Raw genomic sequence first — 12,041 nt, forward strand, 5'->3', positions numbered from 1 at the left:
GTTTGTATAAATCACTATTCATTTCCCCATTAATATTACATATTTTCTTTATAAAAATGTTTCTCTTTTTCCTCTTTTTCCATTGCCAGTTTACTAATATGGCTTTTATTACTATTTACAACTTTATTCATTTCATTTATTTCTGCATTGAACTGCGAATCTTCACCATTGAAATTTTTTCCATCTTTCAAGCGATACTTCCACTTTCTTTGAATAACTTCTATTTACCATCTTTTTTGCATTGTTCACTGCGTGTGCATGAATTTTTTCTCAGAACTTTTACTACCATTTATGATTTGCAGCTTTTAGAACTCTGCATCGTGTGATACGTAATTCTCAAGAATCTTCGTTATCCTTCAACGACAACTATATGCACTGATGTATGCATTTTTAAACATAATCTGTAACTTTGATCACCAATGAGACCTTACCTGCAATACGTCTAACATGTCACAGTGCAACATGTCTTCCTTCAACAGCTAAGTGCATTAATTTATGGATTTTATGCATTATCCAAAACTTTTACAACAATTTTCATTTTTTCACATTTATAGTGTCAAACCACTGTGTTTTCACAACATTTTAAAAATTCTTATGAACTATCGGATACATTGTGCTACTCGCAATTTGGCTGATCTTAAAAAAAAAAAAAGGTCGAAACTAGTTCCAATAAATGTTTCTTCTGTAATGTAACCTACATTACTTGATTTTGTGTTGAGAAGGTGGAAACATTTTACCCTTAATTTTTAATTTAATTGCAGCAGACACTAGGTAGGAGTGAGTATGGTTCCTCTCCACTCGTCCTGTCTCTCCACCATTCCTCATCTGAAACTGTGTTCTAGACCAGTTCCATTGTCCTATGCTGTTCTTCACACAGTACACCGAGTGTTATCTTGATCTTTATGCCCTCTCTTCTCTGTCATCTGTCTTTCCAGCGCTTGTCTTGGTAGTGTTTCTTCTTTAATCCACTTGAAATGTCTAAACTATATCAGTCTGTTCTATTATAGTTTGAAATTTAGTTTTTGCACATTTAGCCCTTTTTGTATGTCTTCATTTGTCACTCTCCTTATCTTTTGTACCATACTCCTCAGGAATTTTATTTCAGCTGCCTGCACTCTACTCATCTCTAAGTCATTGCCCAAGATTCTTTTTGTTTTTGCTACGGGCTTTACGTCGCACCAACACAAATAGGTCTTATGGCGACGATGGGATAGGAAAGGAATAGGAGTTGGAAGGAAGCGGCTGTGGCCTTAAGGTACAGCCCCAGCATTTGCCTGGTGTGAAAATGGGAAACCACGGAAAACCTCGGACATAGTTCAAAGGAAACTCACGAGATGGAACGACAATACACATGCGGCGCAATGCGTGTCAGTCACGTCAGTCCACAGCAGCAGACTGCTACTGCATGACGAGTGCTACACGTCGCTCCACGCTGTCAGGTTAAGGTACAGATCCAGCATTTGCCTGGTATGAAAATGGGAAAACTACAGAAAACCATCTTGTCAAGACATGCAGAGATGGGGGTCTCAAGATTTCTCAAGACTGGCACAGGCACCGTTTCTCACGAGAAATCGAGTTTTCCTCGCACTGTGGTTTGAGCAGTCTGTCTTAGGCCAACAGGTAGATTGAGCACTGAATGTTGTTTGTGCTGAGCATGCTAATAGCCCTCTACAGGCCTTCTCCAAGCGACTAGGGTGTTCATTTCTTTAATTTCTACCGAGATCTATTTTGATTATAAGTTAAGAACTTCATTTTCCCGTATTGAATTGAGATTCACAATTAGAATTAAAGAAGGTTCAACCTATTCAATACAAAATGTGTTGTACAAGGTGTTCACAACATCATATTATTACTAGTACTGGTTTTGACGCTTAATGGAGTCATCAGCTAGAAATCACAAAGTGGGCAGAGTACATATCATAAAAGTTGTATAGATAATACATACATTGCAAAATACAAATGATAGGCTGTTTTCTTATTAAAAGCTAGAAGAATGATGTGTAAAATATGGTGATATAATATAACACATAGAGGCGTTATAGTCTAATGAGGCAGGTGACTATTGTACAATAAAATTGGTCTGAAGAATGAGAATAAAAGTCTTCATATGATAATAAAACGATGCAGTAAAATTGTCCACTCTTCTATTGTTCAATGGAGACATGTAAGTCCAGGTCCAGTGTTGTATGTGGTTGGCAAGACCATCAAATATTTGTCTAAGGCCTGGACACCTGACGTTGAGAGGTTGATTTTTAAGGTTGTCTCAGCTCAACGTGGGTGGTGAAGCTTAAAAGGAAGGAAAAACTAAGTTAATGAAATGGATAGCTAAAATTGGGATCGCGGCCGAATATGATAGGATATGAGACTCTCCTTGTTTAGCGTGCTGGTTGTATGTTGTGAGAAGAGTTGTGGACGAGTGAGATGGGTGAGAGTAAGTTGAGTGAGTGTGAAGGTAGGGTGGGAGGAGCGGGAAGAGGAGGGGGGAGGGGGAGGAGAGAGGAATGGAATGGAAGGGATGGGAAGGCAGAGTTCAAGGTGGGTCAGGGGGGCGGAGTGGTGGTGGTGTGGGACATAGAAGAGTGTTTTGGAGAGCGTAAAAGATCGAATTCCTCTCCGTGATTTTGATCGATAAATTAATAAGCATCGACTTCACACTTAACTAACTGGTAATACAAATACTAAAGGTAAACATTCAAAAGCTACCTGGACAACGCCGGGTACTACAGCTAGTATTAAATAAAATAAGCCTTGTTTGAAACTTTTATTTTTAAAAGTGAAATTATTACAGTAAAAACTCATTTAAAAATATTAGTAAACAATAGTAAAGGTAAATAGAGCTAAACTGTAAGTAGATGTGATAATTTCGGTAAATGTCATTCATAGGTAATAAATTTCATATTATTCCATATTGAAGGGCAATATAATGTAAAACAAAACCTAAAAGTTCCCATCTATTCAATACTATGTTCCTTTAAGAATGAAACATTGTCTTTTTTGTGTGATATTGTGTTTTTATTCCTTGTTCTATAGTGCTTTTTCCAGTTTTTTTTTACAGGTTTTCTTAAAATAACATAAGATTCTATCAATTCACACTCAATTTGGAAATATTTCTGTCCAAACACCTCGGAATTTGAGTAGTATTGAACAGGCAGAAACCCTTAGCTTTTGTTTTACATTAATTGTCTTGCACCCAATAAAAGTTAAAATTTGCTTTAAAATATCCTCAATATAAGATGTAAATAATTATATTTTTGTAATAATTGTTCATGCTTTAAAATAAAGAACTATGTAAAAAAAAAAGGTCACTCAGGATTTTCATGCAAATATATGTCAAAAGGGCCTATGTCCTTAAAACTACAGAGCTAGACTTTCTTAAATATGACAGAAAAATATTCTATTTGCTCAGTTCATATCCATAAAGAAATAAGTTTACATTTAAAATGAGTTGTTTAAAAATTATTATTATAAAATAAGCAAAACTTCAAATATTCAAGCTCTAAATCATGTTTTAGACATTGACCCTTTTAGAAGAAAGTTACACAATTGCATTTACTTAGTTAAAAAATAACTCCAGAAAGTATGAAAAACAGTAAACAAAATTTAGCAGCTACACTGGTCATTATTTACTTGACAATAAAAGCAATAAGTTTTAAGTTTTTCTTCTCCTGCCAGTCTTTTGGTCCCTTTCGTGTTTTGCATGTACACCAAGGACAGCAGAAACAGCAGACAATTAACCCTGTCGCAGCAGTCTTCACCACAGTTGCAACTACAAGATTCTCTGTTCTCACCATTAGTGCTCTTGCTTTTCTGGCCGTTACTATCACAATTGTCAGATTTTGACATGGCTAACTCTGAAAACAGAAGGAATGAGAATACTTACAAGAAACATTTTGCTTTGAAAAATGTAACTTAAAAGGTTTTTAGTCGGTCAAACACACAAGTTCAATATCAATTTTGCCGTAACACATCAGAGAAAACCTTATCAAACAAGGAAGAAAAATGCAGACTACTAAACAAAAAATTATTTTTTGTTTTGTTCTTAAAAGGACATCTATCAAGTCATTCAATATTTGGATAGATTTATGTTTATTTCTGTCCAAACACCTAGGGATTTCAAATTTGGAACTTGTCTCAATGAAGTCCTGCTTTGTCTCCACTGTAGCATACAAAGTTCCAAATTTCTAATTCCTACTTGTTTGGACAAAAATACTTCCAAATACAGAGTACGACTTGATAGAATCTGATTAGGTTTTTTTGAGAATGAAACTTGTCATGCTTTGTTCAATAGTGTGTATTTTTATTCCTTGTTTCAGTGTGGGGTTTTTTTTGGTTACAGGTATGTTATAGTGTAATATTTAAATTGAACTTGGGTGTTTGACAGACAAAAGCTTTTAACTGAGTTGACATTGGAAAGTATAAGTAAAATTCTATCTTGAATAAAATTACTGTGTCCACCTATTCAATGGCTTCCTTCTTAACAAATCTTACTTGGCCGGTACTCCTCAATGTCAGATAAAGCTATCGCACAGCGGTGCTAAAAACATATCTGAAGGCCAGCTTGCATAGCTCGAGGAAAGCTGTTGATTTCCTATTGTGCTTTCGGTCAGAAGTTTTTATATGTGTGCATCCGGACTGAAAATCTGTGCTTGTATTATTTCTATATTAGTTTGTACATTTGTATAAATTATACCTTTGTCAATCCTTAGTATTACGTATAACTAATTTGACAACATTGCTAAGAAAAATAAGTCCAAAAGATAGCCATCTATTTCCTATTCAATGATTTAGAGCAGAGGTCCTCATGCTGGGCATTCTATCTCGTGAGCACCCAGCACTAAGTGGGCAGGCTGGCAGGCGATGAGCGCTGTTCAACCACAGTGACGGTGCGGCTACGTCACAGCCCATAAAGGTAGGGCGAAGTTCTCCCAGTCACTCTCGATCACTGCGGCGCAACCCGAGTTTAAAAATGAAGGGAGAAAATAATGAAAGAAAGAGGGCAGAAATCCACATCATTTCCAATTTATGTTGTAAGAAATAATTTATGTTCAGTGTAGTTTATATATCTTGTCCAGATACAATAAATAGGCTTACAATCTCAAATATTATTATAATGTACGTAATGAATTACAATTTCCACTATTAAATTTTATGAGGTGCTTCAGAAACATGTCTAATATAATTCGGAATTAAGGTGGATAAGGTGTAGTTGCTTGCGTTAAAATTATGTGATAAACTCGCCAACAATCCAACCGTGCTTAGCGTGAATAACATTAGTTAGGTTACTTTTTGAAGGCATACTCTACATCTGGTAGATACGTAGGTCGAGTCGTAAGTCATGGCAACTGATTTTTTTTTCTCTTGCAAACAGGAGACAACACGGAAAAATCTAAGATATGCATTTGAAAACGTACGGTATGTACTTATGTATGATGCCACTAGATGGTGTATGTAAACAACAGTGTGGGTCTAAGCTTGCCTCCAAGTTCAGTGTGCGAGTGAGAGAGTCACAAAATGGAAGGCAACAAGCAGGGGTAACGATTGTATATTAAAATAGCAGTTCTCCCCGGCAGACTTGACTGTCCCTTCAGTTCAGGTTCATAAGCATGTACCCATGTTTCATTAACTGCAATAATGCAATTCAACATGGCTTGTCCTTGCTGAAACTTCTCCAGATTGAGACATGTTTCGTCACGAATCCACTTCTGTACCTCAGTTAAGTGACGTGGTACTCACTTTGCACAAAGTTTACGCATCTGTAGGTCCTTGTGTAAAATGCGCCGTATTGTTGCCGCTGGTATTGCTGTATGTTCTTGCAATTCCGCTAGAGTCCAGCGCCTGTCCTCATGTTAACACTGATCTATCACCATTATCCGTACATCTTTGTCCAAGGACACTGGACGGCATGGGCGAGGTAAATTGGCAGTTGATACTCTACCCTGTTTGAACGTCTCCACCCACCTCGCCACTGTTCTATAGGGCATGACATGCACACCTAATGCTTCCCGCAATGAAACTTGGGTCCTGTGTGACACTCCAGAAACTAAAGGGCAGTCTAAGCAGTTGAAGCATCCTTCTCCAAACAAGCCAAGAACATTTAAACTGACACTGAGGAACAGGAAAACAATAGGTGCATTTTTTTTTTTTTAGGGGGGGACCATAAAGGTGTCTTGTTGGTGGACTTGAAGCAGGAGGCTGTCGAGATGCACATTAAGTTACCGGCGGCAGACTTCTTTGCAGAGGGCATCGGAAAGCTGGTGTCACGATACAACAAATGTCTAAATCCTTTTGGTGATTATGTGGAAAAATAAGTATGAAACTACTGAACTTTTAGTGATAAGATCATTTTGTAATGGCGCGTCTTTTTATATAGCCCAACAGTGGTTGCAAAAAAGCCTTCATACATATCAAGTTTTAAAGATTCTAATCAGTAAAGCATCACCATTCTGATATTGATCCACCTATTGGACATCACACTTCCTTATAAGTATGATAAATTATTACAGAACTCCAGTCATCACTTTCCGTGTCAGCAGAAGACAAGTTGCTATAGGCTCTGTAAGAAAACATTGTGAGGGTACTACTAGAAGTTATGTTTTTATCTATTCATTCAGCCTTCAGCAAATTGTCTAAATAACAGCATTTTTGAGTTCATCATTGGTCACACCGAGTTAACCTAATGACACCTCTATGAAGACTCATAGGTTTTTCTCCAGGTACTCTGGTTTTCTGTCATCTTTCATTCCAGCAACACTATTAACATTTCACTTCATCTGTCATTTATCATTGCCCCAGGGGAGTGTGACAGACTTTGGCAGCCGGCAAAAAGCCTATCCTCGCCACTAGATGGGGCTTCATTCATTCCATTCCCGATCTGGTAAAATGACTCTAAACAGGCTGTGGATTTTCATTTCATTATTATTATTATTATTATTATTATTATTATTATTATTATTATTATCATCATTCAATAATGAATGACTGTTCATAGATCGAGTAAATATACAGTACCTTACAGGAACTTTTCACTCACCTTGGACACTGAAAGATGCCACACTTCATTAACGATACATCTGGGAGGCATAGGGCCTATTACCTGTTTAAAAAAAGTAATATATTTAAGCTCACAATGTGCATTAAAAGGAAAATAAAGATTATTTTCATGGAAAAAATAATAATTATGACAATTTAATACTTAAAGGAATAACCAGATCCAACTGTGAGGTTTGAACCGAGTTCAGACCAGCTATACGAGGTTAACAATGAGAAGGCTATATATGAACCTACAGTGCCCTACTATAAAAACAAGTACAACCTTGAATGTATTGAGGTGATTGGATTGATGGCAGGTGCTTGTGGAGTGATACAGAGCCTTTTTGTAAAGATCTGCAAAATGCTAGGCATGCCTAATAATAGCATAAAATATACTGCAATCTCTGCAGTTAAAGGATCTGTCACAGTTTTACAAATCACTTATATGCTACATAATGTGTTATTGTCCTTAATCTCTTCTATTTTCCTTTATTAGGAATTTTATAACCATATTGTGTATTCATGTTATGCTTTGTAATTTTTTGGAAACTAATAAAATACCACTGATTGTATGTGTTCCAGGGTTTCCATGGTTCACAGAGGAACAGAAAATGCCTGGGTTGAATGGTTGGACTAGCATAACATAATTTGAAATTTTTTCCTTTTCTTTCTTAAAATAAAAGAAAATATAATAGAATAACAAAGAACACTTGAAAAGGTTAATATGCTCATCAGCTCTAACAATATATTGGACTTAGATGTCTTAAATCAGGTTCAAAAAATTATTGGGATAACACCTAGTCAAATTACATAGAAAAGAGCATAATTGCTCTCAACAGGTACAACATTTTGAAAGAGCAGGTTTGCTCTGAGCAGGTACACTTCACAGGAGTGAGCTCCAAAATACAAGTGTCTAGCTTCGAAGAGGTAATTAAGTTTCTTTTGACACACTTATATTACACTACACAACCTATTGGATGACCCCACTTCAAAGTGGTCATACATGGTTGCCCCATGGTGGGCTTATCAATTACTCCACAATAATATTGATACTGTTTCCAAAGGGAACAAAAACAAAGAAACATTTACAGAATAAACAAGGGCATAATTACCCATACTACACCACCTTAAGAGTAAAAAGAAAAGGTTGCACATAACAGGCCATCAACAAAAGGCAAGGAGGCAAAACACCAGCACTCCTTATAGAAATTCCCAGAAACCTAAGTGGGCTGAAGGCACAGAGAGTAATCTCATACTAAAAAGGGTGACTGAAAGAGGAACATTTATAGCTGAGATAGTTTTCAAAATTTAGAAGTTGAAAACTAAGTCACCTGATCCAAAAGTTGAATGGGAGATGACAGAGGGTCACCACTCTCGTTCCCTTACATTATGCATTTCCCAGTAGGGAACAGAACTAGAGTCCGAAGACTTTGCCGAAGATTATACATTTAAATCACCAAATTACAAAATTACATTAAGAAACAGCTAAAACCTTTCCCTCAAACTACAGTACCTGCAGGCACAATCACAGGTTTAGGTAAATTCTGCCATTACCTGGAATCGCTGAATCTGCTTCAAACAGGCCATGCCCCTGCCTCCCTATCCCTCCAATTCACACTCAAGCACTGGAGCAGTTCAGACAAGACAGCCCTAAAGTGCCCTGCTTATATAGTTACATAGGGGAGAATTCCAGATTGAATTGAACTACAATATGCTGATAGGGTAAATTTCCATACACACCCCCAGGTTTGATTGGCTAGAGAACATTTACAAGCATATAATAGGTAGGTTACAATAAAAGAGGAACAAGCTGAAGTGTTGACAACTTCAGTACATTAAAAAAACAATCCTCATAAAAAGGTTTACCAATAGCAAAAATGAAATTTCCTAAGCTATTAGTTTGTTTTTAGTCCATGAGATGTCATCAGAGCCATCTCACCATCTAAGAAGTTTTTGGGAATTTATTAAGTTCATGTTCGTTTCATACATTGCCCTGGAGAATGTGCTCAGTTTAAACCAAGCGATTCCAACTGAGGTGCTCCCACAGCCCCGGCCGGCCCCATCAGCAGCCCCTGTGCTGTGCTACAGCACCGCTGTGGTGGTGGGGGAAGTGAGAGAGGCAGAACCACAGGTTGTCAAGTCAGCGCGCAGCTTATGAAAACAATATTATTTATGACAGTTCTGTGAACACACAAACACACAATTTATTCTGTACATACTTTGAGTTTGCCTTCATGTACATTTAGCATTTAAGTTGATTGCTGACATCGTTTTGCGGCAACTAATTTACCAATAATGGGTACAATTCATTTGGCAGTAGAAATTCTAAGTACAGCCTCTAAATCCTTTCGTTCTCTATATGCGATTTTCTATTTTACGCAATAAAAATATCACACGAGAACACTTTTACGTATTTTAAAAAACAACTTTATTATCACTACGAACTTATCCTGTCAGAAGAAGAAAACAATCAGTGTCTCTCTCAGAATACAAAAACGAACAATCGCTCTCTAAAACAATCTACATAGAATTTATACATGTTTTACATCAGAGATCTAATGGTGCTGTTCCCTGACGCCATATTGGAAGTCTGTGCGTCCGTACGTCCGCACGTTATACGTCCATGGACACGAAACAAATATAATAACATAATACTTTCGGCTCATCATAAAACTTCAAAATACGAGTATTGAAGGTTTTATCCTAATTAGAATACCTGTCCTACGACAATTATTCCCCCCTAAAACCTTCAATACTGATTCCGGACCTTCTCTTCTCCAGGTCCCAAATTACAACTAGTCGTCTTGTTATCTATGTCTTCAGCTATTCCATCCTCCAGAACAGGTATCAGGGTATGTTGATCCTCTCCGAAGTCCGTACTCCTCCGGGACCCCCTAGAGAGTGCCCACTCTCTGGTCCCTCCGCTATCCTGTAGGGGTCGAGATAACATCTTCTCCTTGAGAAACCTCACTGCCATTTCAGTCGTCTTTTTTCTTTTTCTTGGAAGATTCACCTGTTGTATCTTCTGAGCTTTTCTCACCATCCTTCTCACTTTTTTTCTTATTTTCCGCTGTTTTACTATCTGATTGATCCTTCTCTCCAGATGCCTTTCCGGACCTTGCTTCTTTTTCAGAATCTTTCTTGCCAACTTTTTCTGATGAAGTCTCTCAGCCTCTTTTCTAAGAAATCTATCTTCACGATAACGTACATATCGCCGTAAGCGTGTCCTTGAGTGATAATGGATGGTTAGAACTCTCTTGTTCTTCATACCATGACAAGTAGGTACGACACCAATCATAGTAATACACCCCCACCATCCGGGCATATTCAGCACCTATGGTTTCAGTTTTGTCTTCAGATTTGGGTACGATTTCCTCCTCTTCTTCTCCCCCGGCTTTCTTTTCAGCTCTTCCATCTCCTCCGCTTTCTCCTTCCTTACTACCAATAGAACCTACTGAATCAAGAATCATAAAGTTGACAAGGTTGAGCTCCTTTTCATCTTTTCCACCACTCTCTTCATCGTCACTCTTGGATTTGTCGTCCAAGAGAGCCTTGAACTTGATGTGATCTAAGGAACACAGATGATGTTCATAAGACATTAGTGTATTGAATCTTTGTTTACACACCCGGCAATATGGATTCAAGAATTTCACCATATTCTCATGATCCTCAGAAGTCATGTGTGTTGATTTGGGTTGCTTGTAATTGAGCTTACAAATGGCACAGAACTTCGTTCTATCAGACAGTGTATGCCGGAACTCTTCAGTTTCCTCTAGCTTGCGGTGCTTTTGACGTTGATCCATACGCATTCGCTGCAAGGTCTGCTTATGTAATAATGATTGTTTCCTCACGGCATTTATGTGTTTAGGTGAATAGAGGTGCATTTTGTACTCCTGTACTGTGTCACATTGTATTAAGCAATGAGGACAGGACAGATCATACGCAGGTTTCTTTCGTTGATCTTCTTCAGTTGCAGAATGAGCATCAAAATCTTGATCTTTTGCACTGTTAGCCTCTGAAATGGTTTTCTCTTCGTCTTTCTTCTCCTTGACTTCGTTTTCCAAGGTGTTCATATCACTTACTACTTTATCTACCGGTACATCTAATTCTACGCTGTTGTTTTGGTCATTAATTTTGGAAATATCCTCTTTCAGATCTCTTACCAAGGAATTGATTCGGCCTTTTATCTCCCGAGCCTGGGCCTCGACTTTCCTTTTGAGTTTTTCAGATTGTATCCCAATCAAAGTAGTTAATTGCGTAAGCATCGTGCCTACCCGGTCGTTGGCTTCCTTCTCCGAGACAACTTCAAAATCGAAACTACCTGGGTCTTCCTCATTTTCTATCAGATCCCGGCGTAGTCTCTCTTGTAGTTCCGACTTGCTCCCATCCGTCGGTAACCCTCGGGATATCAGCGCCTTTCGTAAAATCACTACGGTCATTTGATCAATCTTCATCATTAAACTTCGAAAGTCCTGTCACGGTCGCCAATTTGTCGTTCTCTATATGCGATTTTCTATTTTACGCAATAAAAATATCACACGAGAACACTTTTACGTATTTTAAAAAACAACTTTATTATCACTACAAACTTATCCTGTCAGAAGAAGAAAACAATCAGTGCCTCTCTCAGAATACAAAAACGAACAGTCGCTCTCTAAAACAATCTACATAGAATTTATACATGTTTTACATCAGAGATCTAATGGTGCTGTTCCCTGACACCATATTGGAAGTCTGTGTGTCCGTACGTTCGCACGTTATACGTCCATGGACACGAAACAAATATAATAACATAATACTTTCGGCTCATCATAAAACTTCAAAATACGAGTATCGAAGGTTTTATCCTAATTAGGATACCTGTCCTACGACAATCCGCATCAGACAGAAGTCCTAGTTCTACATTTATTTAAATTCAGAATTGAAAACATCTGTTTTTGCAATTTTCAGAGCAGCAATAGCCCATAACGTGCTCAAACTGCACCTTCTAAAGTATTGGGTTCAAGTATCTG

At 37.7% G+C, this 12,041-nt stretch overlaps 1 protein-coding gene across 2 annotated transcripts in view; it reads right to left on the minus strand.

Annotated features, from left to right (window-relative positions):
- Window positions 1-2,747: 2,747 nt before the first annotated feature.
- The window catches only part of LOC136876543 (mitogen-activated protein kinase 15), a 105,321-nt gene continuing 96,027 nt past the window's right edge, over window positions 2,748-12,041 (minus strand). Inside the window, exons 8-9 of one of the 2 annotated variants that reach the window (XR_010860605.2) lie at window positions 7,031-7,093; window positions 2,748-3,851 (exon numbers count right to left, since the gene is read on the minus strand). Coding sequence is in view for 1 of the 2 variants with exons in the window: in XM_067150583.2 (XP_067006684.2) it covers window positions 3,830-3,851 (22 nt within the window). In the remaining variant the exon portion in view is untranslated. The remainder of the gene's footprint in view (window positions 3,852-7,030; window positions 7,094-12,041) is intronic. The other variant, XM_067150583.2, reaches the window with a different exon arrangement.

This window comes from Anabrus simplex, chromosome 6 (genome assembly GCF_040414725.1).
Source record: "Anabrus simplex isolate iqAnaSimp1 chromosome 6, ASM4041472v1, whole genome shotgun sequence".
NCBI classification, from domain to species: domain Eukaryota; kingdom Metazoa; phylum Arthropoda; class Insecta; order Orthoptera; family Tettigoniidae; genus Anabrus; species Anabrus simplex.